The sequence below is a fragment of the Urocitellus parryii genome, chromosome 5, assembly GCF_045843805.1.
Source record: "Urocitellus parryii isolate mUroPar1 chromosome 5, mUroPar1.hap1, whole genome shotgun sequence".
In the NCBI taxonomy this organism is placed as follows: domain Eukaryota; kingdom Metazoa; phylum Chordata; class Mammalia; order Rodentia; family Sciuridae; genus Urocitellus; species Urocitellus parryii.
Window position 1 is genome coordinate 166031472 of NC_135535.1, and position 25368 is coordinate 166056839.

At 52.7% G+C, this 25368-nt stretch overlaps 1 protein-coding gene and 1 long non-coding RNA gene across 3 annotated transcripts in view; one reads left to right on the top strand and one right to left on the bottom strand.

Moving 5' to 3' along the window:
* The window catches only part of Zcchc24 (zinc finger CCHC-type containing 24), a 55621-nt gene extending 40625 nt beyond the window's left edge, over window positions 1-14996 (bottom strand). For both annotated transcript variants that reach the window (XM_077798566.1, XM_026390284.2), the window contains exons 1-2: window positions 14567-14996; window positions 3015-3215 (exon numbers count right to left, since the gene is read on the bottom strand). In XM_077798566.1, the coding sequence (XP_077654692.1) occupies window positions 3015-3215; window positions 14567-14812 (447 nt within the window). In that variant the 5' untranslated portion in view covers window positions 14813-14996. The remainder of the gene's footprint in view (window positions 1-3014; window positions 3216-14566) is intronic.
* A 4259-nt stretch (window positions 14997-19255) lies between these two features.
* Window positions 19256-24644, top strand: LOC144254867 (uncharacterized). The gene is made up of 3 exons (XR_013343619.1): window positions 19256-19412; window positions 20162-20239; window positions 24600-24644. It is a non-coding gene; the product is annotated as an uncharacterized LOC144254867 (long non-coding RNA).
* The last annotated feature ends 724 nt before the right edge of the window (window positions 24645-25368 follow it).

The following is a 25368-nucleotide window of genomic DNA, read 5'->3' on the forward strand; positions in this document are numbered from 1 at the left end:
TTAGGGTGGAAAGCAATGAAACAGAGAACAGAAAAACAACAGAGAAAATCAACTAAATCAAAAGTTGGTTCTTGGAAAAGTTCAACAAAATTGGCAAACCTTTAGTTAGTTAGATCAGTCCAAGAAAAGAGAGAAAACTCAAATTACAAGAATCAGAAATGGAAGCGGGCGACATTATTATTGACCTTACAGAAATAAAAAGGATTATAAGAGAACACCAGGAACAATGGTAAGCCAATAAATTAGATAAGTTAGATGAAACAGACAAAATCCTAGAAAAACACAAACTGTAGTAACTGAATCAAGAAGGAATACACAATCAGAACAGATCCAGAACAAGAGATGGAACTAGTCATCAAAGATCTCCCCACAAAAGGAAAGCCCAGGCCCAGATGGCTTCAGAGGTGAATTCTGCCAGACCTCGAAAGGAGAATTAATGATCACTCTCTTCAGTCTCATCCAGAGACTAGAACATGATAGAACACTTCCCAAATCACAGAAACGGGCACACGTGACAAGGATGAACCTGGAGAATGTCATGCTCAGTGAAGAAGGCCAGTCACCAGATGCACGTTATTATACCACTCCATTTCTCTAGAGGGAGAGAAAGGAGGTGAGCCGATGCGGTGGGGATGGACCATCAGGAGAGGATTCCTCACGAGTATGAAGCTCTTTTTCTGAGTTGAAAAACAGATTCTGAGACTGATGGTCATGGTTTACACAACCCTGAGTGCATTAAAAATCACTGAACTATGCATCTCAAATGGGTAAATTATATGGTGAATGGATTCTGTCTCATTAAGGCTGTTACCGAAAAAAGAACATTCTAGAATCTTTTTCATATTATTTATGTCAAACTCATACAATCATTCATTTGAAACACAGGCTTCCTTCCATGGCTTATAAAAGACTTGTAAACCCATTCCCTTCCTTCAGGAGCACTTGTGCTGAGCACCTGCTGGTGAAGTGTCTTGGGTGGGTGTCAGACAGCAGGGGGTTCAGGGACGAATCTAGCCCAATGCCAACCCTGTAGCTTGTGGTCAGGTGAGGTGGCGTGGACAGAGTCCAATTAAACCCAGCCTTGCCAAACTACCTAGTACCTTGCAAGATAGGTACACTTTTCAAGGTAACCCAAAGGAGAAATAAATTATTCTAGCCAGCATTTATTTAGTGCTTCCTGTATACAGGGCACCATGCTAGGCATTTCCTTGCATCCTCAAGCACTTGTGTGGGAGAGTGTTCCCACTAGTCCCATTGGACAGGGGACGAGAGGAAGACTGTGAACCTCTGTCATTCTACCCCTTGTGAAATGGGTAGGGGATCCCTGGGCCTTCAGGGTCCCGGGCAGAATCAGGTTTGGGATGGGTCAGGAAAAGGTCTCAGCCAGCTCAAGAAAGAGACTGAGGCTCCACAGACAGGGAGACTCAGCTTGGAGTGGCATGAGTGTTCAGGGAGGCAGGGCACAGAGGCCCCATGAGCAGAGTCCTCATACCTGTCCTACCCCTTCTACAATGCTTCATCTCTTGGAGACTCAGCTGTGGAATGGGACCACTACTCCTACTTCTGACACTGAATTAAGAGATAATGATCCAGATACAGGAAGAACCAGCGTTAGCACTGGGCTGGGAAGGGAGGGACCCTCTGCCCCAGCTTTTAAAAGACACTGGCTTGCCCAGGTGAAAATCCAGCTACTCCACTGAGTAGCTCAGAGATCACAGTGCATGAGTTCCTTACCTGCCCCTTTGTCCCCCATCTACCTAGAGAACCCTGACAGTGGGGGTCAATCTCTGCAGGGAGCTACTCATGCCAAGGGCCTCTTGCTTACTGCATCTGTTCAGAGACAGGGCCCAGAGGCGGGGTACCAGGTCTTGAGGTTGGCCCTGTGGGCCAGCTCCCACTGTGAGGTGTCCAGGTCAGGGGAACACATCATCTGGGGATCTTACCCAGTGAGGTCTGGGTGGGTCAGGGACTCACGGGTTTTAGCAAGCCCCAGGAAATACTGGTGCTGTGGTCCGTGGGCTGCACTCTGAGAAGCCAGGACCCGAAGCCTGGGATGGCTGTTCCTGAGAAGAGCTTGGTGTGTGTGACAGCAACAAGCACAGATCAGCCTCCTGTGGCTCTGGACCCAGTCCTACACGGCCACAGTTGACTCCCCAAATCTGGAAGGTAATACTATGTGGACCTTCGGAGTCTCCAGGACTCCATTTCTACTACATTTATCAAATCTAACTAGCATCGCATTATAAAATAATTGGAAAATACGAAAAAAACAGGGGGAAAAATCAGCAATAATCTCATACCGTATTTTAAAAGACAGCTGCTGACTGCTTCCCCCAGGATCCCAGAGCCACGTCTATGGAAGAGTTTGGGATCTGCCCCAGAGGTCCCACTTCATCTTTGGCGAAGCACTGGGTAAGGGGGGACACTCCCCAGCACCCTCCATGTCCTGGCCCCCATGTACCCCAAGAGAGATGCCCAATCCCTTGGTGCCTGAGCCTTCCCGGACCTGTCTGGGGAATGGAGAGTGGGGTAGGACCCCCTTCCCTCATCTCTGCAGGCTGAGGAGGCAGAGGTGGGGTCCGAGGAGGGGGCGCACATCTGGCTTCCTGGCCGGGAGCCCACATTCCTTCTGAGTGAGTGTGAGCAGATGGGGCCTCCAGAGAGCTATGAGGAGGCCATTGGCCCCGTCCTGCCCCACCGTAAGGGGACCCACCCTGCAGGAGCTGGTGGAGACAAAAAGGCACAAAACCTCATTTGGGGGCCCCGTTGGGGTCCAGGATCCCCCACTCATTTCCACCCAGCTAGTTAGGCCCAAGCTGGGCCTCTGTTGCATCCACACCAGCAGCCTTGTCTCAGCAAGAGCAGGGGGGACAAAATGGTGGTGACCAGAGGGCCAGGGGGCCACTCTCTGAGGGGAGGGCTCCTGGGGAGGCCGCTGTGCCTGCCCACAGGCCAGCGTTGCCCCAGGTCAGCAAGGGAGCCTGCGAGCCCTCCCCGAGTCAGGGCTGCCTTACCTGGGGGCAGTCCTTGATGTAGTGTCCTTTGTTGAAGCACAAGTGGCACAAGTAGTTAGGCGGGGGCCGCTTGCTGGGCTTGCGGGCCTCGGAGGTGAGGGTCAGGTCCGAGAAGTGCTCAGTGAGGGAGCTGAGGCCGTCGGCGATGTTGTTGAGGGAGCCGTAGGGCGAGGCGCTCTTGTAGGCGCTACTGCTCAGGGCCTGCGAGGGACAGAGGCGTGGGTCGCGGGGGCAGCCGGGAGGAGGTTTCATGGCCCAGCACACACACACACACACACACACACACACACACACACACACACACACACACGAGCTTATGCAGAGCCTTCAGCTGCCCCAGGGCTCTGGCCCCTGAGTCCAGATCCCGAATTGTGTGTCCTAAGACGAGCCAGTGATCCCCCGTGGGGCGACGGTAGCTCTGCTACACAAGGGGCCCAACCAATGACAGCAATTTCCCAGGGTTTCTACAAGGCTAACATGAGGTCAGGCACTTAGGAACCACTCAGTCCACAGGGATGACCACAGTGACTATGATTATCATTATTACAATTAATTCTCCCTTACGCACCGCCACAAGGTAGGAAGGTGGTGTAGAAAGCAACCTGTTAGATTTGGGGGTTCTGCCACTGGCTGGCAGAGGAAATTTGGCTGAGTCATGCTGACTCAGTTTCCCCATCTTATAAGGAAGAGGCATGGCAGCCGACAGCGCCGATTCCATTTTACAGGGGTCTGAGCCCCACTTGGCCTCCTGTGGCCAGAAGCCTTTAGTCTGTGTCTGGGAGCTCGGCGGGGCTCAGGCCACCTCTCAGAGAGCCCCAGGAGGGAAGCGGCCCACCTCTCCCACCCCCAGAAGACAGGAACCAGACCTGCCACTGAGCTTCAAAGCAGAGGCGGCCAGGCCCCTCCTGGTGTATACAGCCTCTATTTATAGGAGTCCCAGGCTCCGGGCGGCCTGGCACACCGGAATTTAGAGAAGGTGGGGCCCTGCGGTGAGGCTGGCATGGATCGGCCATGGGTCCCCTTGCCTACAGAATGGCCAAGGCTAGAAAGAGGGAGATTCTACAGGTGGCCCGAAGACCAACCTGGGCATGGGGCTAGGCACCCCTTGGCTCCAACACAGGTGCCCAGGAACTTGCAAGGGTAAGCTGTGATCCTGGGGAGCCTTGGATCTGATGGGGGGGAGAGGACTTGTCCTTGGGAGTCTTCAAGCTGATGGGGAAGCAGGGACCCTGGAAGGAAGAACCTAGAGCTCCGTGACAAAGATAGGACACATAGCAGCCCAGGGTGGGGACAGTCCTTTTTGTGCCCCCCTCAGTGTAGGAGGGGGAAGGAGGAAAGTTGAGAGTTGTGCTGAGGGCCACACCCTCCTCTGTCCCCCATCCCCAGTACAGCTCCTCACCCATTCATCTCACTCCCTACAGTGTCCATCTTTAGAGGTCTGTTTCTCCCCTCTTAGAAGACAAAACCCCCATCAACTGGGTGCCACTATTGATCTTGGTCTCTCAGGACACTATGCTGTGTGACTGTGGGACAACTCTTGCCCTCTCTGAACCTCTGTCCCTTTTATAAAGTTTTGCATCAGATCCTGGCACATAGAAGGAAAGACACAGACGCCATACCTGGAGCAGCCCTGGCCCTCACATAACCATCCTAAAGTGACTGGAAAACAGAACTCAATGGGTCCTGACACCCCAACTCTGCTCTACCACTGCCTGGTCCATCAGGACAGCCAGGACAGCAGACAATGCCACACCAGCCAGCATTTTCCGGAGTGCCTCTTCCTGTTTCAGATGAGCCTAAAATGGAGTGATCCACCCCAGGGGCAGAGGGCCCCCTCTCTGTAGAAGCCCAGTAGGAGATCCCCTTGCAGAGTGCAGGGAGGGCTCAGATGGATTTCAGACTCCATCGTGGTGACATGCCAAACGCTTACCACTCTAGCACTGGAAACACCACACACATTCAGATAACTGGTCTCACCAACACCCTGTGAGTCACTGTCCCCATTATACAGATTAAATGAGTGAGTTCAAACTTGTATTGGAGAGCCTGGGAAACCTGTAACACAAACAGTTCTCTGGACCCCATGTCAGACCCACCAAAGCAGCCACTTGGCATGGGAGGGCCCAGAATCTGCATGTTTCCCTGTGTGGCAAGATACACATGACCAAAGTCACCATTTTAAAGTGCACAGCTCAGTCGCATGAAGAGCCTTTACACTGTTGTGCAACCGTGGCCACCGTCCACCTCCAGAACATTTCCATCTTCCCAAACTGAAACTCTGCACCCGGCAGACTTTAACTCCCTGCTCTCCCCTCCCCCAGCCTAAATCTGCATTTCCCCCCAGCTCCCCAAGCTATTCTGGTGCCAGCAGCCAGGTCCAGCCCTCTGGAGCCTGGACTTCTCCACCTTCAGGCCTCTCCTTATCTTCCCTCCAAGGCTCTCTGCAGACCCCCACCCCCACCCCCAATCAGCCAGATGGAGCCCAGCATGGTCCCAGCCCCTTAGAGAAAAGTTCATCCAAACAAGAAACTTGAGGCTCCAAATGGTGTGACTCACCCTCATGGCTGGGAAGTGCAATTTCACAAATAACAACCCTCTTATTCTCCTTTTTCTTTCTTTTTCTTTTTCTTTTCTTTTTTTTTTTTTTTTCTGGAGAAGATTTAAGCAAGTCCACAGGAATCAGATCTGTTTGGACAGGGAACTGTCAAGAGGAAGGGGAAGTTCGGTGGATGTCCAAAAGTGCACTAATTACACCCTGGAAAAAAGTCCTGTCCCCACCTTGTGGCCATGCTCCCCTGCTCACAGTGGCCCCTCGGGCATCCTGGGCAGCCAGAGGCCTCGGAGCAGTCTGCCCTGCCTGGCAGCTCAACGCCCCACCCACCCCACCATAGGGTCACAGCTTCACCCCTACTCAGAGACTGCTCCACAGGCAGAGAAGGGAGGTCCTCTCGGCTCCCCGACCTCCAGTGTCCTCTAGTCTATCCCCAAGGACTGTGCAGCTCTCTGTCCCTAGCCCAATTCAAGACAAACACCACCTATAAGCTGAAAGGATAGAGTGCTCAGCTGACCTGACTTCATTCCCATGTTACAGATGGAGAAACTGAGGCCCAGAGAGGCAGCAGAGGGAGGCAGACCCAGCCATACAGGGCAGGGAGGGCCGCCTGCCCAGCCAGTGCAGGGCGGGCGGGGCAGCGGGTGGTTTCCTCTCCAAAGCCCCGCTTGAGCTCAGGCCATGGAGGTGAAAGGCAAGTCCTGGCTGTTTCCCGGCCTGCAGGGACTGGACAGAGCAGAGGTCAGGGCCTGGCCTCTTGGGTTTCCCATCTGCAAAACATAAAATGGAGCAGCAGGAAGGAGGGCACATTGGACTGTCCCTACGGTCCTGAGATCTTTGGGTACAAACAGCAGGTCCTGAGGGATGCCCCAGAGTGCAACATGCTGATGGCACCCATCCTGCCATCTGCAGGTGGTCGACAAAGCGGGCACAGAAGCCTCTATCAGTCGATCCCACCTCTGCAACGGCCAACTGGCCCTGTCAGGGTCCCCACAGGACAACTCTGCTTTTCTCCCTGTGGCTCTGCACACGCTGCCGCTTCCCACAAAGCCCTTCCACTCAAGCCCCCCTGGGACTTAGCTCCAGGTCTGGCTCCCATCAGCCTGGACCCACCCCTCCCCTTGATTCAGGCCTCAGGTTCCAGGAACAGGGTGCAAAGGAGGCCCTGCTGCCCGTGTGCTGCTGTTCTCCTCTAGGGACCTCCCTAGGCCTTCAACTCTGTCCTGACTCTGCCTGCAATTGACTCCAAGGCTCTGATCTCCTGTCTCCTCCTGTCCCACAAAGCTGGATGTCCCCGAAGGCAAGATTCTGTGTCTTCTGCACCCCAGGGAGCAGATGAGTTTTGCTGCTTCTTACACCTGTTACTGTCCTGGGTGCAGCAGAGTCCAAGGTGGGGAAGGGCCTGAGAGCCCCACTGGCCTGGTGAGGTCACACCTTGAAGGCTTTAGGCTGGGCCTCAGAGTTTTCGTGAACTGGTTGGGCTGCTCTGGGCACTGCTGGACATCAGCCCCACATGATCAGCCCCACATGCTGGGTGGAAGCTTCCAGGATGTTGCCAGCCTCTGAAAAGAGGCCACATCTCCTTCCTCCCTGGGTCAGTGACCCCATCAGCTAGCAGCAGAAAGCCTGGGGACCTTACATCATATATGGGGGACTGAATATCACACTCCTGCCTGTTATTGGGACTTCTCCAAGGCTCTCACTTGACTGATGGGTAAGATCGGATGGGATGATGCTACAGTTTGTTCTAACTGTACAGAGTGTGAGTACGTAACTAGATCTTTTCCTTCATTTCCCTTTGCCTGGCAAAAACACATTTAGGTGAGCAAGGTTGGTTTTATTGTACAGAGCTGGAAACTGAGACTCAGAAAGGCTGAGTAACTTGCCCAAGGTAACACAGCCAATAGGTGTTGGCCTATGATATTTCAGCTTCCACGCAGCCTCCGAGGCTTGGCTTTCCCTACAGGAAGGGGAGCCAGAGGAAAATGCCAGGTGTGACATCATATGCTAAGCCCCTTGGCCCTGGCAAGATGAGACACCAGCTTTTCTGGGCTGCCTGAGAGTTTTGGACCCCAGAGATGGTGGCTGCACTGTGGAATATGGAGCGCAGAGGCAGAGATTTCCAGGGCTGACTCCAGGCCTCACCAGAGCGTGCCTGCCAAGCTGGGGTTGTGCCCCAGGGACAGAGGGAGGGCACCGTGGAAGGCGAGGGCAGGCAGGAGCTGACAGAGGTGGGAGCAGGACTCTGAGAGCAGCCCAGAGGGAAAAGAGCTGCACAGAGATGGGACAAGAGACAGGCAGGGACAGCGGGGACAGCAGGCAGAGCTGGGGAGCAGCATGCAGGAAGGCGAGGGAGAGCCCTGCAGTGCCCAGGGCCTGGATGTGGGCAGGACAGTGCCGAAGAGCCGGGCAGAAGCAAAGCTGAGTTGCCCCCCTCACAGGAGGCTCCTCTGACAGCAGACCACTGCTCTCTTACTCCCCCGAACCACCCCACGCCCCTCACCGTGGCGGCACACACCCATGCTCCTGCTTCAGACAAGACATCATTCATTTCACAAATGACTCACCCCTTCTCCCTAGGGGACCTGCATTTCTTCTATCCCTAGGGCCCGTCTGGAGTCAAGCAAGTGCACAGGACACACCCACAGGTGGCCATGGCTGGCCTCAGGGACCGGAGACAGCCCTGGGCCCAAAGGAAAACCACAGCCTGAATGAGGGTTTCCCAGCCTTTGAAAAGAGGCCACACTCAGCCCCAGCCCCAGACCTTCAGTTTCCGAGATCTAAAGCTGACCTGAGGGTCAGGAGGGGGCAGGGCTGGCCACTGTCACCTCCTGGAGGCCCACTCACCCAGCACATGTAAGCACGGCTCCCTGGGCACCGCCAGTGCCCATGAGAAGATTCTGACCTAATCAACACGGACAAGCTCTTTCTGAAGAGAGAAGTGGGCAGAGAGAAATGGGGACAGGACCAGGAACAGGGGAGCAGACAGCAGCAGCGGGACAAAGCAGAAAGGACTCAGGGGACGCTCTCTTCCCTGCCTTGGTTCCCCCGGCCCCCATCAGGGTCACCATGCACCTGACAGGTACTTGTGTTTCACGACTCTTCTGACCTCTGCCCTGGGGACCAGGTGCCTCTCATTTCTATTCATATTTGTCAAATGAAAGCACAAAGCATGAATAAGAATCCCAGGACTGGAAAGGGTCCCAATATTTATCCAGTCCCAGGTATCATTGAGGTCTGCAGTCTCTATAGCAGGGGCCCTGGAACTGGGATCCATGATCCCATGAGGGTGTCCATGACCCGCTCCATCTGAAATCACTCATGAATCCGCATGAACACGCATGCACATATGCTGGTGCTCTGTGCCCTGTGCTGACAACAAGGACTTCAGCTGTCTTCAGATTCTCAAAGAAGTCCATCCCAAACAAGGTCAGGACTATCAGTCATCTGTGCCTCTGCTGGGACACCTCTGGGGCAGGACTTCACGATCTCCCAAGTCAGCTCATTCCAATTAATCAAACTATTCAATAAACATTTCCTACTTGAAATGAAATAAGAAGCTAAGAGATTAAGGAGAGCATTCACATAGTCAAGACTGAACATGGAGGAGGGGAGAGGCTTCAAGTCCTCTCTTCACCCACCCACCCATCCATAGTACCGGTACTCACTGAGCATCAGATACTAGAACTGCTAAGTGGAAAAAGACAAGATTCCCGATCTCAGAGTGCTGACAATCTAGCTATTGAGATAGATACACCTGTTGCCTACTGCACCACAAGACCAGCTGTTAAGACATGCTGTGTTAGAAGAAATATCTACAACTCACCTGTCCCCAGACCATAGCAACTGGAGGGAGGGCTGCTCCCCACGGCAGCCAGGCAAAGCCTCTTGGAAGAAGGACAACCACTTGTGCCATAAGAAGTATATTGGAGAGCTGGGGCTGGGGCTCAGTGGTAGAGTATTTGCCTAGCAAGTGTGAGACCCTGGGTTTGATTCTCAGCACCACATATAAATAAATAAAATAAATGTCCATTGACAACTAAAAAAATATTTTAAAAGGAAGAAATATATTGGATCTGTCCACTGGACAAGGGTTGGGGATGACCAGGCTGGCCAGAGGAGAACTGAGTGTGCTTCATCTACACACATAGGGCACAGCAGGTGTCCTGGTCCTAGGCTGGAGCCCTGGGTCAGCTGCTGACTTTCTGGATGCATCATTTTTGTTAGTTTTATGCCTTAGTTTCCCCATCTGGACCACAAGCCTGCCATGCACAGGCTGCGGTACAGGCACAAAAGTACTAGAGGTTCCCTGTGTCCATCTCCTCTGCTTTTCCTAAGCCAGGAAAAAGGACATGGGAAGAAACCCAGCACCCACAACTATGCCCACCACTCCTCAAACCTCAAGGATTCAGGACAAAATGTCAAAGGCACCACAGCTTGACAAGAGACCCTGGTTACTGCCTGCCCTGCAGGGGAAGGGTAGAGAATGATCTGGATGAGAGCCAACTGGGGGACCGGCTGCAGGCTGAGCCACAGACACAAGTCCTGAATGGAACCCAGAAGAGGTTTGGGTCTGGCTCTGCCACTGGCTTGCTGGGTGATTTGCCAGGCCTCAATTTTGCCTTCTATAAAATGGGAGTTATGAGGAAAGAGATGCCCAGATTAAAGTGCCACCTGAGTACAGACCACCGACAGCACCTGGCTGATTACAAATTACTAATGCTGCCTGCTTTCCTCCCTCCCACCTGACTCAGAAGACCTATGAGGGGTGGCCCCCTTCTTAGCCTGTGCTCGCCCAGTCAAATAAATCTGGTGGAAGGAGGGTCAGACTGCTTTGGCCAGCAGACTCCCAACTGCGGGCCTCCTTGTCTGAGTCACTGATCAGCTTCCCAGCTCCTGGCTGGGCTACGATGGCCATTCCTCCCCAGCCCTGGGACTGACTCCCTTCCCACCTATCCCATAGAGACCACAAAGGCTGCTGGGAATCAATCTTAGTCCCTGGAGACCACTCTCAGCCCCTGCCAGGCAAACTTCCACCTTAGGCAGAAGTGGGGCTTCATTTCACATATCCACACTGGTGGCCCTTTGGCTCATCTCCATCCATTGCAGGCACTGGTGACACATTTAAACTCTCGGGGAAAGTGTCAAAGGTAGGACCTTCTAAAGCAGGTCAGTATAGTTGCTCCTCTAAGGTCTCTCAGCTGTGTCTGCAGAATCGTTAAAGGTCCTGGGGTGCCTCATTACTTCCTTGCTGCCATTCCCAAATTTCCAACAGAGGGACCACAGAGGCAAAGAGGAAGGGACCTATGACGCTCAAGAAGATGATGCTAGAACCTAGGAGGGCTCCCAAACTTATGCTCCAGGAAGAGCTTCCTAGTTTGGATCTATGCAATGAGGAAGGAGCTGTCTGGCTCCTTGGAGCGTCTGGAGATGCTAGAAGAACACTGGCAGGTGTCTTGTGTCAAAGATGTTCTCTGGTTAAATAGGTATGGAAAATGCTGGGCTGAAGAATGGTTACTGTGTTTTATTCTGTAGGATTTTTCAGGACAGTGCCAGCAGGCATTGTATGAATCCAAGAAAAGACAGCATGGTGTTTTCCAAACAAATTTGATCCCAAATCCCTTCCCCCATCACCCACAAAGTACAGATCGCTTGACAGTAGGGTTATGCTTCCCAGCTACTTCTGTCCCTGGAGGAAAAGGGAAAGAAAAAGACTGCCCTGATAATCCAAACTGAACGGAGAGGGACAGCCATATTGTTCCCAATGATGGTGGTGGTGGTAGGGGTACAAGAATTAGCCAGGACAGGACCTGGGTATGACTCCAAGGGACTCAAAAGTAATGCTTAACTCTACTTTTTGCAGAACTAGAATCCCACAGTCCCTACACTGCTGTGAATTTAAATTCCAAACAGAACTTGGCAGGGAGGACCCCCATGCAGCCCAACCCCCACTCCTAAGAACTGCCTTCCAGGGCACCTGGAGAGAAAGGAGGGGTTTAGCCAAGGCCCAGTCACTCTCCAAAGACATACTTGTTGCCACAGATCAGGTTTCTGAAACGGAGGATTCACGGGGCCTGGTGTGTGGACCCAGAGGTCTTTTGAGAAACTGTATGAGGTGCCTATTCTGCCTTAGGTCACCTGCTGGTACTTGCCCCTACACTTACATGTGAACTCTGCCATCTCCCTTTCTGTTCCCAGGGCCAGAGTGCCACTCAGAACCCTTGGCTTATCTTCAGCTTCCATGGCTGAGGTTCCAGGGGTACAATGGGCCTCTGTGCCCCCATGTCCTCACCCCCCATGCCAGCTGCATTCATGGTGTTTTGCTATTGTGGTGGGAGCAGCCTGGGGGTGGTGCAGGAGGGGGTGGGCTCTTGGCACAGGGGCTGGCGCAGACAGGCTGTGGTCAGCGGTCAGCATGCAAGTCACATCCGCAGGCACTGCCACCAGGCCTGCCAGGCCTTGCACAGAATGGCAACGTTTCTGGGCCCCTAGGTCCCTTCATAGAGTCCCCTCCAGCCCACACAGGACTTGATGCTTCTCTGACTAGCCCCATGGTGGCATTGAGGTGGGGGGTATTTCTTCTTGCCTTCTCAGCCAGTTGCTATTTTGAAGCCATATTAGGTCACCAGCTAAGCCCTGTACGCAGGAAAGGCCTGTCCCCAAAGCACAGCTGGGGCTCTGAGAGGGTTTAAGAGGCGCAGAGGGAGGGGGGGGGTGAGGACAAGGGAGCCTGAAGCCAAGAGAGCCTTCCGGATCTGCAGGCACAGCCCTCTATCCCATCCAAGGAAGCCACTGGCCTGTGAGCATAAGAGAAGCCCTTCTGGGCTCCCCAGCCCAGCCCCCTGCAGGCACATTCTCCCTCATTTGTACAGGTTTCCAGTCTCAGACACACTACCCTGGGAGACAAGAGGCTAACTTTAACAGACGGGCAATCTGAGACCCAGAGAGGGTCAGGAAGCTCCCTGAAGACAGCCATGAAAGAATATTCCACCATTGGCCCTTTATCTGCTCTTCCGCATTGCTGGGCCTCTTCATGGGGAAACTGAGTCACAGAAACAACAGCAGACAGCTCTCACTGAGCTACCACTGGGATCCTGGAGGCCAGAAATTTCCAAGAAGAGGCACAACATCCCACTCCTACAGGGGACTCCTAAGGGCCCCAAACTCCCAGGACCACTTAGCAGAGACCCACATGTAGAGAACAAGGCCATCATACAGTGGGAACGGAAGGAGGATAGTAGGGACTGAGAAGGGACCCTGCTTGATCCACAGGTAATGACAATCTTCTCCCTGGATAAGACACTCTTGGGGCACATACCCATCACCACTACTCACCCCCTGCCATCATGGTACCGCCACTCAATCACCTGCTACCATGGCTCCCCACCAAATTCCTCACCATTCACACACACTGTCTCATCTGCCTACTGATCTGTGGCCTCCACTAGCCTGTGCCCACAAAGGCCCATGGACCCACACAGAACTGAAAAAATGTTTGGTAAGAGAATCAACAACGGGAAACATCCAGGCACTGAGGAACCACTCCACAGTTTTCCGAAGTCACTGTACCTGAATCCAGTTCCCTGAGAGGTGGCAAAGTCTCTTACAAGAAAGATCCCCAGCTAAGAGCCATTCCTCCCCCAAAGACAGTGCTTTACTCTCTGGCATACAAATGCCTGGTACCAAAGGGTGCTTTTCCAGACTCATCTCTCTCTACCATGTTCAGTCTCCCCACGCCAGTTCTAGTCACACAGGTCCACAGAGCAATTCAGGAGGTGCTGGCCTTAGGCCAGGATTTTATGTGTCCATGAATCCTCTGGTAAATAATGGCCAAACACATCTATGAGACCAGAAAGGGTGACCCTCTGCCTCCTCCATATACCCTGGCACTCCCTGGCATAAACAGGCCCTCTTCCCCAACCTTCTCAGAACTCTGACTCTCCAGAGAAAGTGAAAGTGACCCTCATGTATGGCCCCCAAACACCTCTGCACCTTTCTTTGCAGACAGCCGCCACAAGATGGACAACTGAAAGCCAGTGATGGTTGTCTGCAATTCTCAAATAAGGCTGGAGTAAGTGGGGAGTGCATGAGAAGTCCAGCAGGAGAGGGGAGTGGAATCTGGGGAGGCTCTGGAGAAGACCCCTCAAAAGGTTCTAAGAGGTCATGGCTATCTGTGTGTTTATCTAGCTGGGGAAGAGGCACTGCCCGGTAGACTTTGTAACTGAATCCACCAAACAGGCAGACTTTGCGACATAGGCGGCCCAGGTTTCTGGGGAAGGCGCTGGGCAGCTGGAACTGCTCCCCCTATCTAGTCCTCCCCCACTCCCTCTAAGGATTTCCCTTTCATTTCCTTCCAGGCTGGGAGGGCAGAGGACAGCGCAGTCTGCGGGGTCAAGCCCTCAAAAACCACTTCCTATGTGGCTGGGGGAGGGCCAAGAAGCTGAAGGATGGATCTGGAGGGTCCCTGTGTGGGAACAGCAGGAAAAACCCTCTGGGCGAGTCACTGTTCTCCAGGGCGCCCCTCGGGTCGGCAACCTCCGGAGGTCGAGGAGAAAAGATTTTAGGCCTTTCCAAGAGGAGTTCGGAGCAGAATCTGCACTGGGTTTCAGTCCGCGATCGCCAGGAGGGGTATAGGATTGGGCGAGGGAAAGTCACTTGGAAGGGGCTCCCCGCCCTGGCCGCACCCCGGCTGTCTGGAAAGAATCCGGAGACACCCCCCCTGCCCCGCCTCAGCCTGCTTCGAGCAGGGCTCCCAGGCTGGGAGAGGGGGCGGGAGGGCTCTGCCCGGGCCTGAGCTGCTCCCAGCCGTACTCTGACGGGAGGTGACGCGCTCCCGGCGCCCCAGGGACTTCGGGCGGCAAGTTTGGCAAAGCTGAACGAAGTCGAGCCAAACCGGGTCGGGCAATGAGGAGCCGGCCGGGGCCAGGCCAGGAAGAGCCGGGCAGATAGGAAACGGTCTGGCGCAGTGGGGCGGAGGGCGGGAGCGCGCGGGGGCACCCACCTCTCCGCGCTGCAGCTGGAAGAAGCTGTTGAGATAGCTGGAGTGCAGGGGCGAGCCCAGCTGCTCCGGGCGGCCCTTGCCGAAGGCCAGCTCCGGGGGCGCGGCGCCGGCGGGCGGTTCTGGCCTGAAGGCATCGAAGGCACTAGCCTGGTGCGTGTCCTGCAGCGACAGGTAGACCCAGTTGAGCAGCTGGGCGGGCTGGTACACCGAGGCGGCACTCGTGTCGATGGCCGACAGCAGGCTCATTTTGCCGCGGCTGTGCCGGCCCCTCCCCGGCCGCCCGCTCGCGCCCCCCTCCCAGCGGAGGGGCGGGCACCGGGGAGCCTGTGCCCACTGCCAGCCGCCCAAGCCCCGACGGCGATCGCCTCGCGTCCTATGCCCTGCGCCCCGAGCGCTGCCCGCAGCCGCCGCCGCCACCGCCTCCCCCCGACTGCAGCCGGGGCGCGCGCGGGCGGAGGAAGGAGGCAGCGAAAGTTGGGCAGGAAACTTTTGGGCCCGCCCCCTCTCGCCGCCCGCCCCTCCCCGCCCCGCCCGGGATCCGCTATCTGCCTCAGTGCTGACCCCTCCGGCGGCCGCTCCCAGGGTGGGGTCCACAGAGACTCCGCCCCGTCCTCTTCCTCCATTGGCTGTCTCATTGAATATGGGATAGCAGGGTGGGGAGAATGGGGAAAGGAGGCTCAACTACACATGTAGCGCAGCGTAGGCCCCGCCCCTGGACGGCCCCCCTCGCACGCCCTCCGCCCCCAGCCCGGCCACCACTGGCGCTCGGTACTGCCCCGCCTAATCCCTACTGTCCGCTCTCTTCCACTTCTTTTCGAGTCCTCTCCAAATACTTCATTTTCACTTGCTTTTCCTTCTTTCTCTCTCTTCAGTGTCTCTCTTCTCGCTGTTGATCTGTTTTTCGGTTATTCTGTCCCTGTCCGTCGGTCTCCTTCTCTCCCTCTCCGGTATCTTCTACTTATGTCCAGTTTGATCATTTCTTCTCTGTCCCTCACCCCTCTTTCTCTCTCACACACATACCCACACACACACTTCTACCTCCCTTCTCTTGCTATCACCGTAGGACCCTCCCCTCCCACTTAATTCCTTCCATCTGCAGAATCGCTTTGCGGGCCGGCTGCGCCAAGGGGGGCCCGGGTTCCTGCCCCAGGAAAGACTCCCCGCCCCCTTCCCTCCTCCCTCTCTCCCTTCTCCTATTTCGACTGTGGGCCCGCCTCGCTTCTCGCCCCTCTCCTCCACCTCGGCGCTATTCTCAACCCGCCCCAGTCCCTTGGCCAGTCGCCAGGACTCCAGCGTGGGGCCCATTACTCCTCAGAACCAAGATTCGCCTGGGGGAGCCCCGCCCTGGTCTGACACCTCCCGAAGCCCCCAGGCTTTAGCCTTCTCAGGAGCCGGGTAGTTAGCACCGGCGCCAGCTCTGGGGACCTAGCAGCAAGGTTCAGCCTCACTGAGCCCACGCAGCGGAACTGCCCTCCTGGCAGGGATCGGAGTCACCTCTCCCACCTCCAGTCGGGCTCTGGAGCCGTTCCCCTCAGCCTTTAAGTGCCAGCTCGGCCACCTTCCAGCTGAGTGACCTCAGAGTGACGCCTGACTGCAAGAGAGCCTGTTTTCTCCTCTGTAAAATGGGATGGTCCTAATGCTAACGCTGGGGATATTTGTGAGTTTACCAGCTCCGGTTTGGTAAGCCAAAAATGTATCTTGCAGGTCAGCTCTCCACCAGACCACCTGCTCCCGGAGGATTTCTCCCATTACCTTTCAGGCAAGGCAGCTGAGCACATCTATGGATGCTTGGACCAGAATGACTTTCAGTGGTGACCAAGTGCTACCCAGTCCCAACAACCAAGAACACCTTTGATCTCAGATCTCCATCTTTTGAGTTTGTCTATCAAACAATTTGCAATTTTTAAGGCAAATGATAACACATATACCAATCATATCTCAGTATTATTCATCAAAGACATCTACATCACAGTGTTAAGCCTGTTCCTTTCAAGAGGAGTTACAAGATTATTGGAAATAAATGTGAAAGCCATTTTAATCTTAGAAATATTGGGGGTCATCTCTGGAACTCTGCTACTGTCTTTGAGCTCCCAAAGATAGAGGGAAGGGAGCCACAGTGCAGATCTTCCCTAGATTTTATAAAAAGAAAACTGCTTTTCAAAGAGGTGATATTTTCCAACTGCACAAGCAAGCAGTTGGGAAGCCCATAGGAGACCCTGAGTCACCCAGCCCCATCCTGGAGCCCACTCTGCCCCCACTCTGTTTTTCTTCTGGATGAAGGTAGCCTTGTTATGTCAAATGCTGAAATTTTTCCCTAGTGTGGATTACAAATCCAAATTCCTTCAGGGACCAGGCAGGTATAGGACAATAAATAGGTAGTGATAGGATTGGTGAAGAACCAAAGTGCTGGACATAAAATAATACTTCCATCAGCTTGTCAGCTTGAGACTGCAAGATGCCTTTCTGGTCCTTCCCTGTCCTCAGAGGGTACTTGTCATACCTGGGGACCCCGCTAATGGGCCCTGCCTCTTTTTCTCCTCCCTCTTCCCATAGTTCCTACACAGACACTGGTGTACAGATAGTGGATGGTGGGGAATTATGAGGTGGTTTGATGACTGGATGGAGGGGTGTAGAGCGGTGGATGGAAGGGAGGCCAGTTAGCTCCCCTTTGAAGCCTAAATGGCTTCTTTGGTTTGGTACTCTTCTCCTCTTGACCACAGCAAACCTGCTCAACTCTTGAGCTCTGTACCCAGTAGGTGATCAATTAATGTGAGCAATTTACAAGCAGTTGGCCTAGATAACAACTGGTTGACCTGAGGTCGGCCTCTCAGCAGGCTGCTGGGGACATATGCTCTTCCAGAGACAAAATGTCCTATGGGATGGGGGTGGTGGGTGTGATTAACTAGGTACCAGACCAGAGGACTGGGCCAGCCTAGACTCTGTGCCTTCCTACCCTATCATGTACAAACCGAGAAAGCTTGCATAGAAAAAAAAATGTCAGAGGTTCTAGCCCAATCCCTCATTTTACATGGGAGGAGGCACAAAGGCCCAAACAAGAAAGGGACTTTGCCAGAGTCAACCACTAAGCCACCTGCTTCTAACCACATTCTAGTTCTTCCTTCATGGGTTCCAATCTGGCAGGCTCCTAGGAGGCTTCTATATTTCAGCTTGTGGGATGCCTATTTGAAAGATGGGAATTAAAATGCCCACCCTAAAGCTGAGTGGCAGATCTACATTATTTTGAGAAAGCCTTATCTACATCAAAAAAACAGAAGGGAAGCCAGCTTGTGGAGACTGCTTCCTAGGTCACCTGTGGCCTTCCTTTCCACTCAGAGTCTTTCCATCTCCTTGAATAAGTGCCCAATGGGCATAGCATCCAAGACCTTTTCTGTATTTGACTCCTGACCACCTCTCTACCCAAATTGCAGGTACACCTTGGTCCCAGATGTTGACCTCACAGCTGGTGGAAAAAGCCTTGCAAGTGAACCTCTAGTCCCTGCCTGCTGTTTTGGTGACTCCAACCACTCATAGTCCCCAGAATTGGACAATGGATACAAGATGATTGGAGAAAAGACACGTGGGCGAGTGTCCTTGAGCAGGTCTCTGCCCAGTCAACAAATAAAAATGTGTGTCACATGCCTACTTACTTCTCCAGGGACTAACAGGATTGAAGGAGGATCTGAGCAGCCGGCTGGTGCTGAGGGAAGGGTGGTCCGGTCATCTCAGTCATAGTCGTAGGCCGTTTATCTAGGGAGATGGGAAAGAGCGAGCAGGGATATGTCTGCCTCTAAGTTGCCGGGGCAGCAGGTTTGACAGGCATGTGGTGGAGTCTCAAATCAAGAGCTCTGAGCTGTGAAGGGGCAGGAGAAGCTTGAGGGAGAAGAAGAAGCGGGCCATCTGTGTGAGGGCATCAGCCTTCAATTTGGGCCTGTGCGGCAGAGGTGAGCAGAGAAGTCGTGGCTGCACAGGGCTGTGCAAAGCCATGCTGCCTCTTTCTCTGAAAAACACCTCATGGTGAGGTGTCCTGCAAAGGAATCCCCCATCTACTTGAACTGCCTTTGCCCCCTGCATCAGGAGGAAACAGCAAAGCATACCCCGGCAGGGCTGTGATTCCCTGTCCTCTGTGCCTGGGCGGGTATTAGGTGCCTTTGGACTGTGTGTTGACACAGAAGGTATCAGCTTACAGCAGAGGGTAAAATGGCAAATACTCTCCTTGCCAGCGCCTGTCCCCTCCCCCACCAGGGACCAACATGCTGAATGCAGACCTCCTGCCCGGACCTGACTTATCTTCCTCCTGGACGCTGCACTCCTGGTCACCACGAACAAGGGCCCACGAGATGAAACATATTTGCCATCTCAACCTTTTGCCCACCCTTCCAGGGCACTTGCTAATCTTCATCATGACTCAGAATTAGAAAAGCGGTTATACTATACCCAGTGCCACCGCACGGTACCTTGGTGTCTTACAGTGGCAGCCCCTTGTTGCCAGGGCACACAGTTTGGTGAACACCAACAAGATTTCACCCTCACTAGTCCCAGATGTCTTGCAAAGCCCAGATGGCAACACTATAAGGGCGGCCTGACCACTCCAGGCCCTCACCCCCAGGCTCTTGACCAGCTTTTAGGATAGTGCCAGAAGGGGAGCTCAGCCTATCACTGCATGCAGGCTCTGAATGGTGGGGAGCCACTTGTGTCTTTGGAGACTGCTCCCTTTCTAGCTATGTGACACTGGCCTCCCTGCAGTTGCTGGAACCCCAGGATGATGCTGGGAGGGCAGGATCCTCTGAAGACCCTGTCTCTGGAAGACCCTCAGAGAGCACCTACGTGGATCCACGGCTGCTAGAAGGTGTGAGGTGGGCACAAGGTGCAGGACTGGATGTCAGGGCTTAGGGCTTGTGTGTGGCCTGGGCACCTGCAGACCCCTGGGCTACTCAAAGTCCCAAGAACAGGCCTAGTAGGCTCTCAGCCATCTTCAGAAAAGCAGTGGAGTAAGGACAGACCCTTCTGCACACTGGAACCATGCGTGCAGTCCCTTCTTCCCCTCCTTCCAATTTCATATCCACTTTCCTAAAAAGAAGGAAGGAAGGAAGGAAGAAAGGAAGGGAGGGAGGGAGGAAGGGAGGGAGGGGGGAGAGAAGAAGGGAGGGGCATGTCATATACAGTTTCCTAGTGGCCTCTCAGCAAGCCTTACCTTGTGGGGGACCCCAGGTTTCCAGGGCCCCTGGCCACTTCAGAAGATGCCTGGCCACTTGAGACAGCCGCCAAACAGTAGTGTGTTCCTCTGTGGAGGACGGTGCTTGGGAGGAATCATTCTGGAATTCGTCTATATTTCAGCTTGTGGGATGCCTGTTTGAGAGATGGGAATTAAAATGCCCACCCTAAAGCTGAGTGGCAGATCTACATTATTTTGAGAAAGCCTTATCTACACCAAAAAAACAGAAGGGAAGCCAGCTTGTGGAGACTGCTTCCTGGGTCACCTGTGGCCTTCCTTTCCACTCAGAGTCTTTCTATCCCCTTGAATAAATGCCCAATGGGCATAGCATCCAAGACCTTTTCTGTATTTGACTCCTGACCACCTCTCTACCCAAATTGCAGGTACACCCTGGTCCCCAGCCCCAGGCCACATGGACACCCCACTCTCCAGCAACGTGAGACGCTGGCCTTTCCCCACAGGTACAAGGGCTTCCTTGCCTCTGTTCTCTGCATGTGCTGGTCCCCCTCCTGGGAAGAGGAGCCTCACTCAGTCCTCCCTGCCAGTCTCCTTTCACCCTTTAAGACCCTGATGAGAAAATGACCCCACCTCTACCCTCACACACCCATCAGATACTCCCTCTTTTACACTGAACTCTGGGGTGCACATGGCACTATGACATTCAGAAAATAGCCGTCCTCCCTCCCCGCCTCTGCTTCCCACCAGCACCACTGGATGTGAGTTCCTTAAGGAGCTATAAGCTCCTCAGCCTCACCCAGGGCTGGACCAGAGCAGGCCCTCTGTTTACTTAAGGGACAGACGAATAAACTCAGAAAGCCTTTGGACTGAGAGACAGCAGATTGTCAGATCTGTTCTGGAACAACTCAAGAGACTTAAGAGGGGCTCCATCAGGGCCAGTCACTGTGCACTGAATATCTGTCTTTGGCTATGTTTGAATGTGTCCCCAAAGCCCTTGGGTTGAAAATGTGATCCCCAGTGCAGCAGGGTTGTGCAGTGGGATCTGTAAGAGGTGGTTAGGACCTCGGGGTGTAGCTCAGTGGTGGAGCACTTGCCTAGCATTTACAAGCTCCTTGGTTCTATTCCATTAAAAAAAAAGTGACTAGGTCACAAAGGTTCTGCCCCATAATAGATTAATGTCCCTATTGAGGGAGAGGACTTGTGATAAAAGCCAATACCCCTCCGCCCACTCCCCACTCTCTCTTGCCCTCTGGCCTTCCTCACTGCAAGATGCAGAATGAGGGCTTGGCCAGATACCAGCGTCTTGCTATTGGCCTTCCCTGCCTCCATAACTGTGAGGAAATCTAATTCTGCTCTTGATAAAGTGTTCAGTCTCTGGCTTTCTGTTACAGTAGCACAATACAGATTAAAACAACCCTCTTGAGTAGCTCGCTTGGTGAGCCTCTTGGCGTGGGCCATGCCACCTTCCTATGCTCTGCTCAGTTGCCTGCAATCACACCTGTCCCTAATAGCTTCGCTCCAGGGCCCTGTCTTTTCCTCCATCCTGAGGCCAAGCACCAGGCTCACCATGTGGCTGGCTTAGGACAGTCTCGAGTCACGCCGGTTATTCTGGGGTGGATGATGCATTAATAACATCTCCCTTCACTTTCAAAAGTGGACAATAAAATAAATGATGACCTATCACCACCCAACCCGGCTTAGTTCCTTAATTGCTTCATCTCCTGGAACTGTCATTTCCGCTGCACTTCGGTCCTTGAACTTCCCTTGACTATGCTCTGGGATTTGTCATTCAGAACTGCTCCATCTCTGACATTGAAAATGCAAACATTTCCCTTTGACCTCCTCTCTGTCTAGCTCAGCCACCAGCTTCCCTTACCCCATTTTCTTCTTTGCCCATCCACCTTACCTGACTTGGTACACCTGATCAATCACTTTTGTTAGTTTCCCAATGGTCCCATTGGCCGGGTGTCCCACATGCCTGCGGAATTTCCAGTGTCAATTCACCCAGTGTCTTTCTCCTCTGGACTGGCCTAGGTTATCAAGGGATGCTGGATACCTTTGCCCAATGACACAGGCTGGGGCCACCAAATTCTTGGTTTCCAGCTTTCACTGGCCCTCAGCAGAGTTCAGACAGCCTTCCCCTGCCTCTTTGCATTTCTCAAAGCCTATTTAGAACCTTTCCCCCACTTTTCCTCTCACAATTTTCAATCCTAACATTTTCTCATCCTTCTGGGCAGGTGAGCTTATCTTTCACGCTAAAGACTAAATAGAAGCCACTGGATGGATGGTCCCTCCACATCCTGCCACAGCCTTTGTTACTCACCTGTAGTGGGATCTATTTTTGGAAGAAGGAGGGTTTCTCTGGAGCTTGGGAACCTTATTTTTGCAGTCACCCCGTATCTTCAACCTTCCTTTCTCTCCTGTTTCTTCATCAGCAACTGAACATCCTTGAGTCTCCGCCATCTAAAGAATCCTTCTGCTTTCTTTAGCTGTTCTATCACTTCACGCTCAGACCTGGGGGAGTTTCCGGGCTGTTTCCCCCTTTCTGACACCCGCTCATCCCCAGATCTCTGCCTCCACTCCTGCTCCCACTGATCCACTGAAAATGCTTTGATGAAAGTCAAAGTTGCCCTCCCTGGTGTTTAAACCGTCCAGTTCTCGGCTCTGACCCACACCTCGGCTCTGCCTCAGGTGCTTGATACTGGCACTCATCTCGCCCTATGATGGCCTGCTTTCCTCCTCTCTGGCCACTTCCTGGGCAGGTTCTTCTTTGCCAGACTTAGCCGTTGGTCTCCCAGGATGCTGAGCCTTCCCTGAGGAACCTCAGCCACTTTCATTGTCTCAGTGACTCATGTTGATTTTCTGTAGCTGGTATAACGAATCACCACGCACTCGATGGCTCAAAACAGCAAAAATCATTGTCTATGGCTCTGGAGGCCAGAAGTCTGAAATCAAAGTGTCAGCATGGCAACTGGGCAGGATGTTCCTTTGCCTTTAGCTCCTTGGTGGCTATTGACGTTCTTTAACTTGTGGCCTTATGGCCACATCAATAGGTCCTTGTGGTCACATCATCTCTTCTACTTTATACCTGTTCTCTGTGCATTTCCCAAAAAGACACTTGTCATTTAATTTAAGGCAACATGGGTAGTTCAGGATGGTATCATCTTAAGAGCCTTAACTTAATTACATCTGCAAATCCCTTTCTTCAAATAAGGAAATAGTCACAGGTTCCATGGATATCTACTGGGCAAGGGCCACTGGAACTCTTATCAATAACAAATAGGTCCATTTTCACATAGGAGAAAATCTCAGCCTAATCATAGATTAATAATAGATTAATATCCCTATTGAGGGAGAAGGCTTGTGATAAAAGTCAATACCCCACACCCCCCACTCTCTTTTGCCCTCTGGCCAGATGCCAGCATTTCTCTTGGACATGAAAGTAGCATGGAGATAGGTAACTTTCATACAAGAGAGAAACACTACGCCAGTGTGAAAGTTGCAGGTGTCATCAGAGCCCAAATTCCTAGCTTTCTGCTCCATGTCGTATGCACTTGCTTCTTTCCTTCAAATAATTTCACAGTCTAAAATAGCTGCTGGAGTTCCAGCCATTGTGCCATGATAACTTGGAAGCCAGAACTTAGTCACAAAGCCATAGCTAGTTACAAGAGAATATGAGAGATATCAACTTGTATTCCAGATTTAATGTGTACACCTAACAACAGGGTTCTTATGCTAATAAGAAAGGAAGAATGGATAGATAGATAATTCACATCGATATTGTTAACTCTGAGTTCAAAATTTGTACTCTTGTTAGAGATAGCAGAAATAGGAAAGTGTGTTCTCTCCTGTTGGAGTTCCATATGCCTTCAGATGTGTTTAAACTGATTGCTTCCTCCTCTACATCCCACCCTCACTTCCTTTGTTCCCTGCTGAGTGATTAGACTGTGATTCACAGAACTAACTTAGGAACGGTCCCTGCCATCTGACTGCCCAATGCCACAGACCAAGTTTCAGCAAAGGCAGAACCCTTCTGGCCAGTCTCCACTCAGGCCACACCTGCCCCTTCAGTGCAGCCACAGACAGAGCTTCCACCTGCTCCGGACACCCAACCTCCCTGGAATTCTTGTCTCCTGGTCAGCATTCCTGAATTTACGCAGTTCTGAGATGTGGATACTGGGGAGAAACTTTGAGAACAGAATGAAGGACAGGGAGGAAGGACCTCACCCTGTCTCCCAGGCCCTACAGAAATACCTGCCTCTCTGAGTGTCGGGAACAGGGTCTGGGAAGGGGCCCACAGCTCAGCTCAGCTCTGATGAATGGAGGCCCCTTCAGCTCTCTCAGATTTACCACTCTGAAATCTTTCCTACTGCACATAATAAATGACAACAAGCTGGGTTGATCTGTGCTTGTCCAGGGTCTTGTTGATTCAGACTAGGAGATCCGTATCATAAGGGCAGAGTAGTTCGTGTGTGAGTGTGTGTTTGTGTGTGTGAGTGTGAGTGTGTGTTTGTGTGTGAGTGTGTGTTTGTGAGTGTGTGAGTGTGAGTGTGTGGGTGTGTGTGTGTGAGAGTATGTGTGAGTGGGTGTGGGTGTGTGTGAGTGTGTGTGTTTGTGAGTGTGTGTGTTTGTGTGTGGGTGGGTGTGGATGTGAGTGTGTGTGTGTGTGACTGTGTGTGACTGTGTGTGTGGGTGGGTGTGTTTAAATTTTCATAGAGTTTCAGGGTGGAGCAGGAAGAGACGACTTGAAGACATGGGCAGGGCCCAGGCCATAGCTGGTCCCAAAGAGTTGGGGCTGGGAAACAGGGAGCCACTCACTGGTGCTAAGGGAGGAGGTGACATGATCACTTATGTTTCTAACAGGCCCCCTGGCTGCAGCATGAAGCACAGACTGGAGGGGAGGCCCAGCCAGTAGGAGACCAGAGAGAAATCACTCATTCACCAAAAATTTACCAAGCACCTGCTTCATGCAAGTATTAGTTAAGGTTCTAGAAATAAAAGAGTTTACACAGAAAAAGTTTTGCCCCCAGAAAGCTTACGTGTTATTGGAGGGGTTAGACAATAAACAAGTAAATCTATAAGATAAATAGCATATTACAAAGTGATGAGTATGTCAGGCATAGTGGTGCACGCCTATAATCCCAGTGGCTCAGGAGGCTGAGGCAGGAGGGTCTCAAGTTCAAGGCCAGTCTCAGCAATTTAGTGAGGCCCTGTCTCAAAATAAAAAATAAAAAGGGCTGAAGGCCTGGGGATATGGCTTAGTGGTTAGGTGTCACTGGGTTCAATCCCTGGTATAAAAAAAAAAAAAAAGGAGGTGGGGATGAGTACTAAGGAGAAGTCATAAATAAAGCAGGAGAGTAGGATAAGAAAAGTCAGCAGTTATTAGAATGGGACAGTCAGGAAGAGCGTCTCTGAGAAAGTGACAAGCAGGGACCTGAATTAAGGGAGGAAGTACTGTCTGGGGACATCAAGAGGAGACCATAAAAAGGACGGAAATCAGGAAGTTCAAAGGCTTCAAGGTGGAACATGGTGGGGCGTAGAGTAGGACTTGGGTGACCAGGTGAAAAGCAGGAGGTGATGAGTTAGGGGCCTGTGGAGAGCTTTGTGGCTATTGTAAAGACTGTGGCTTTTC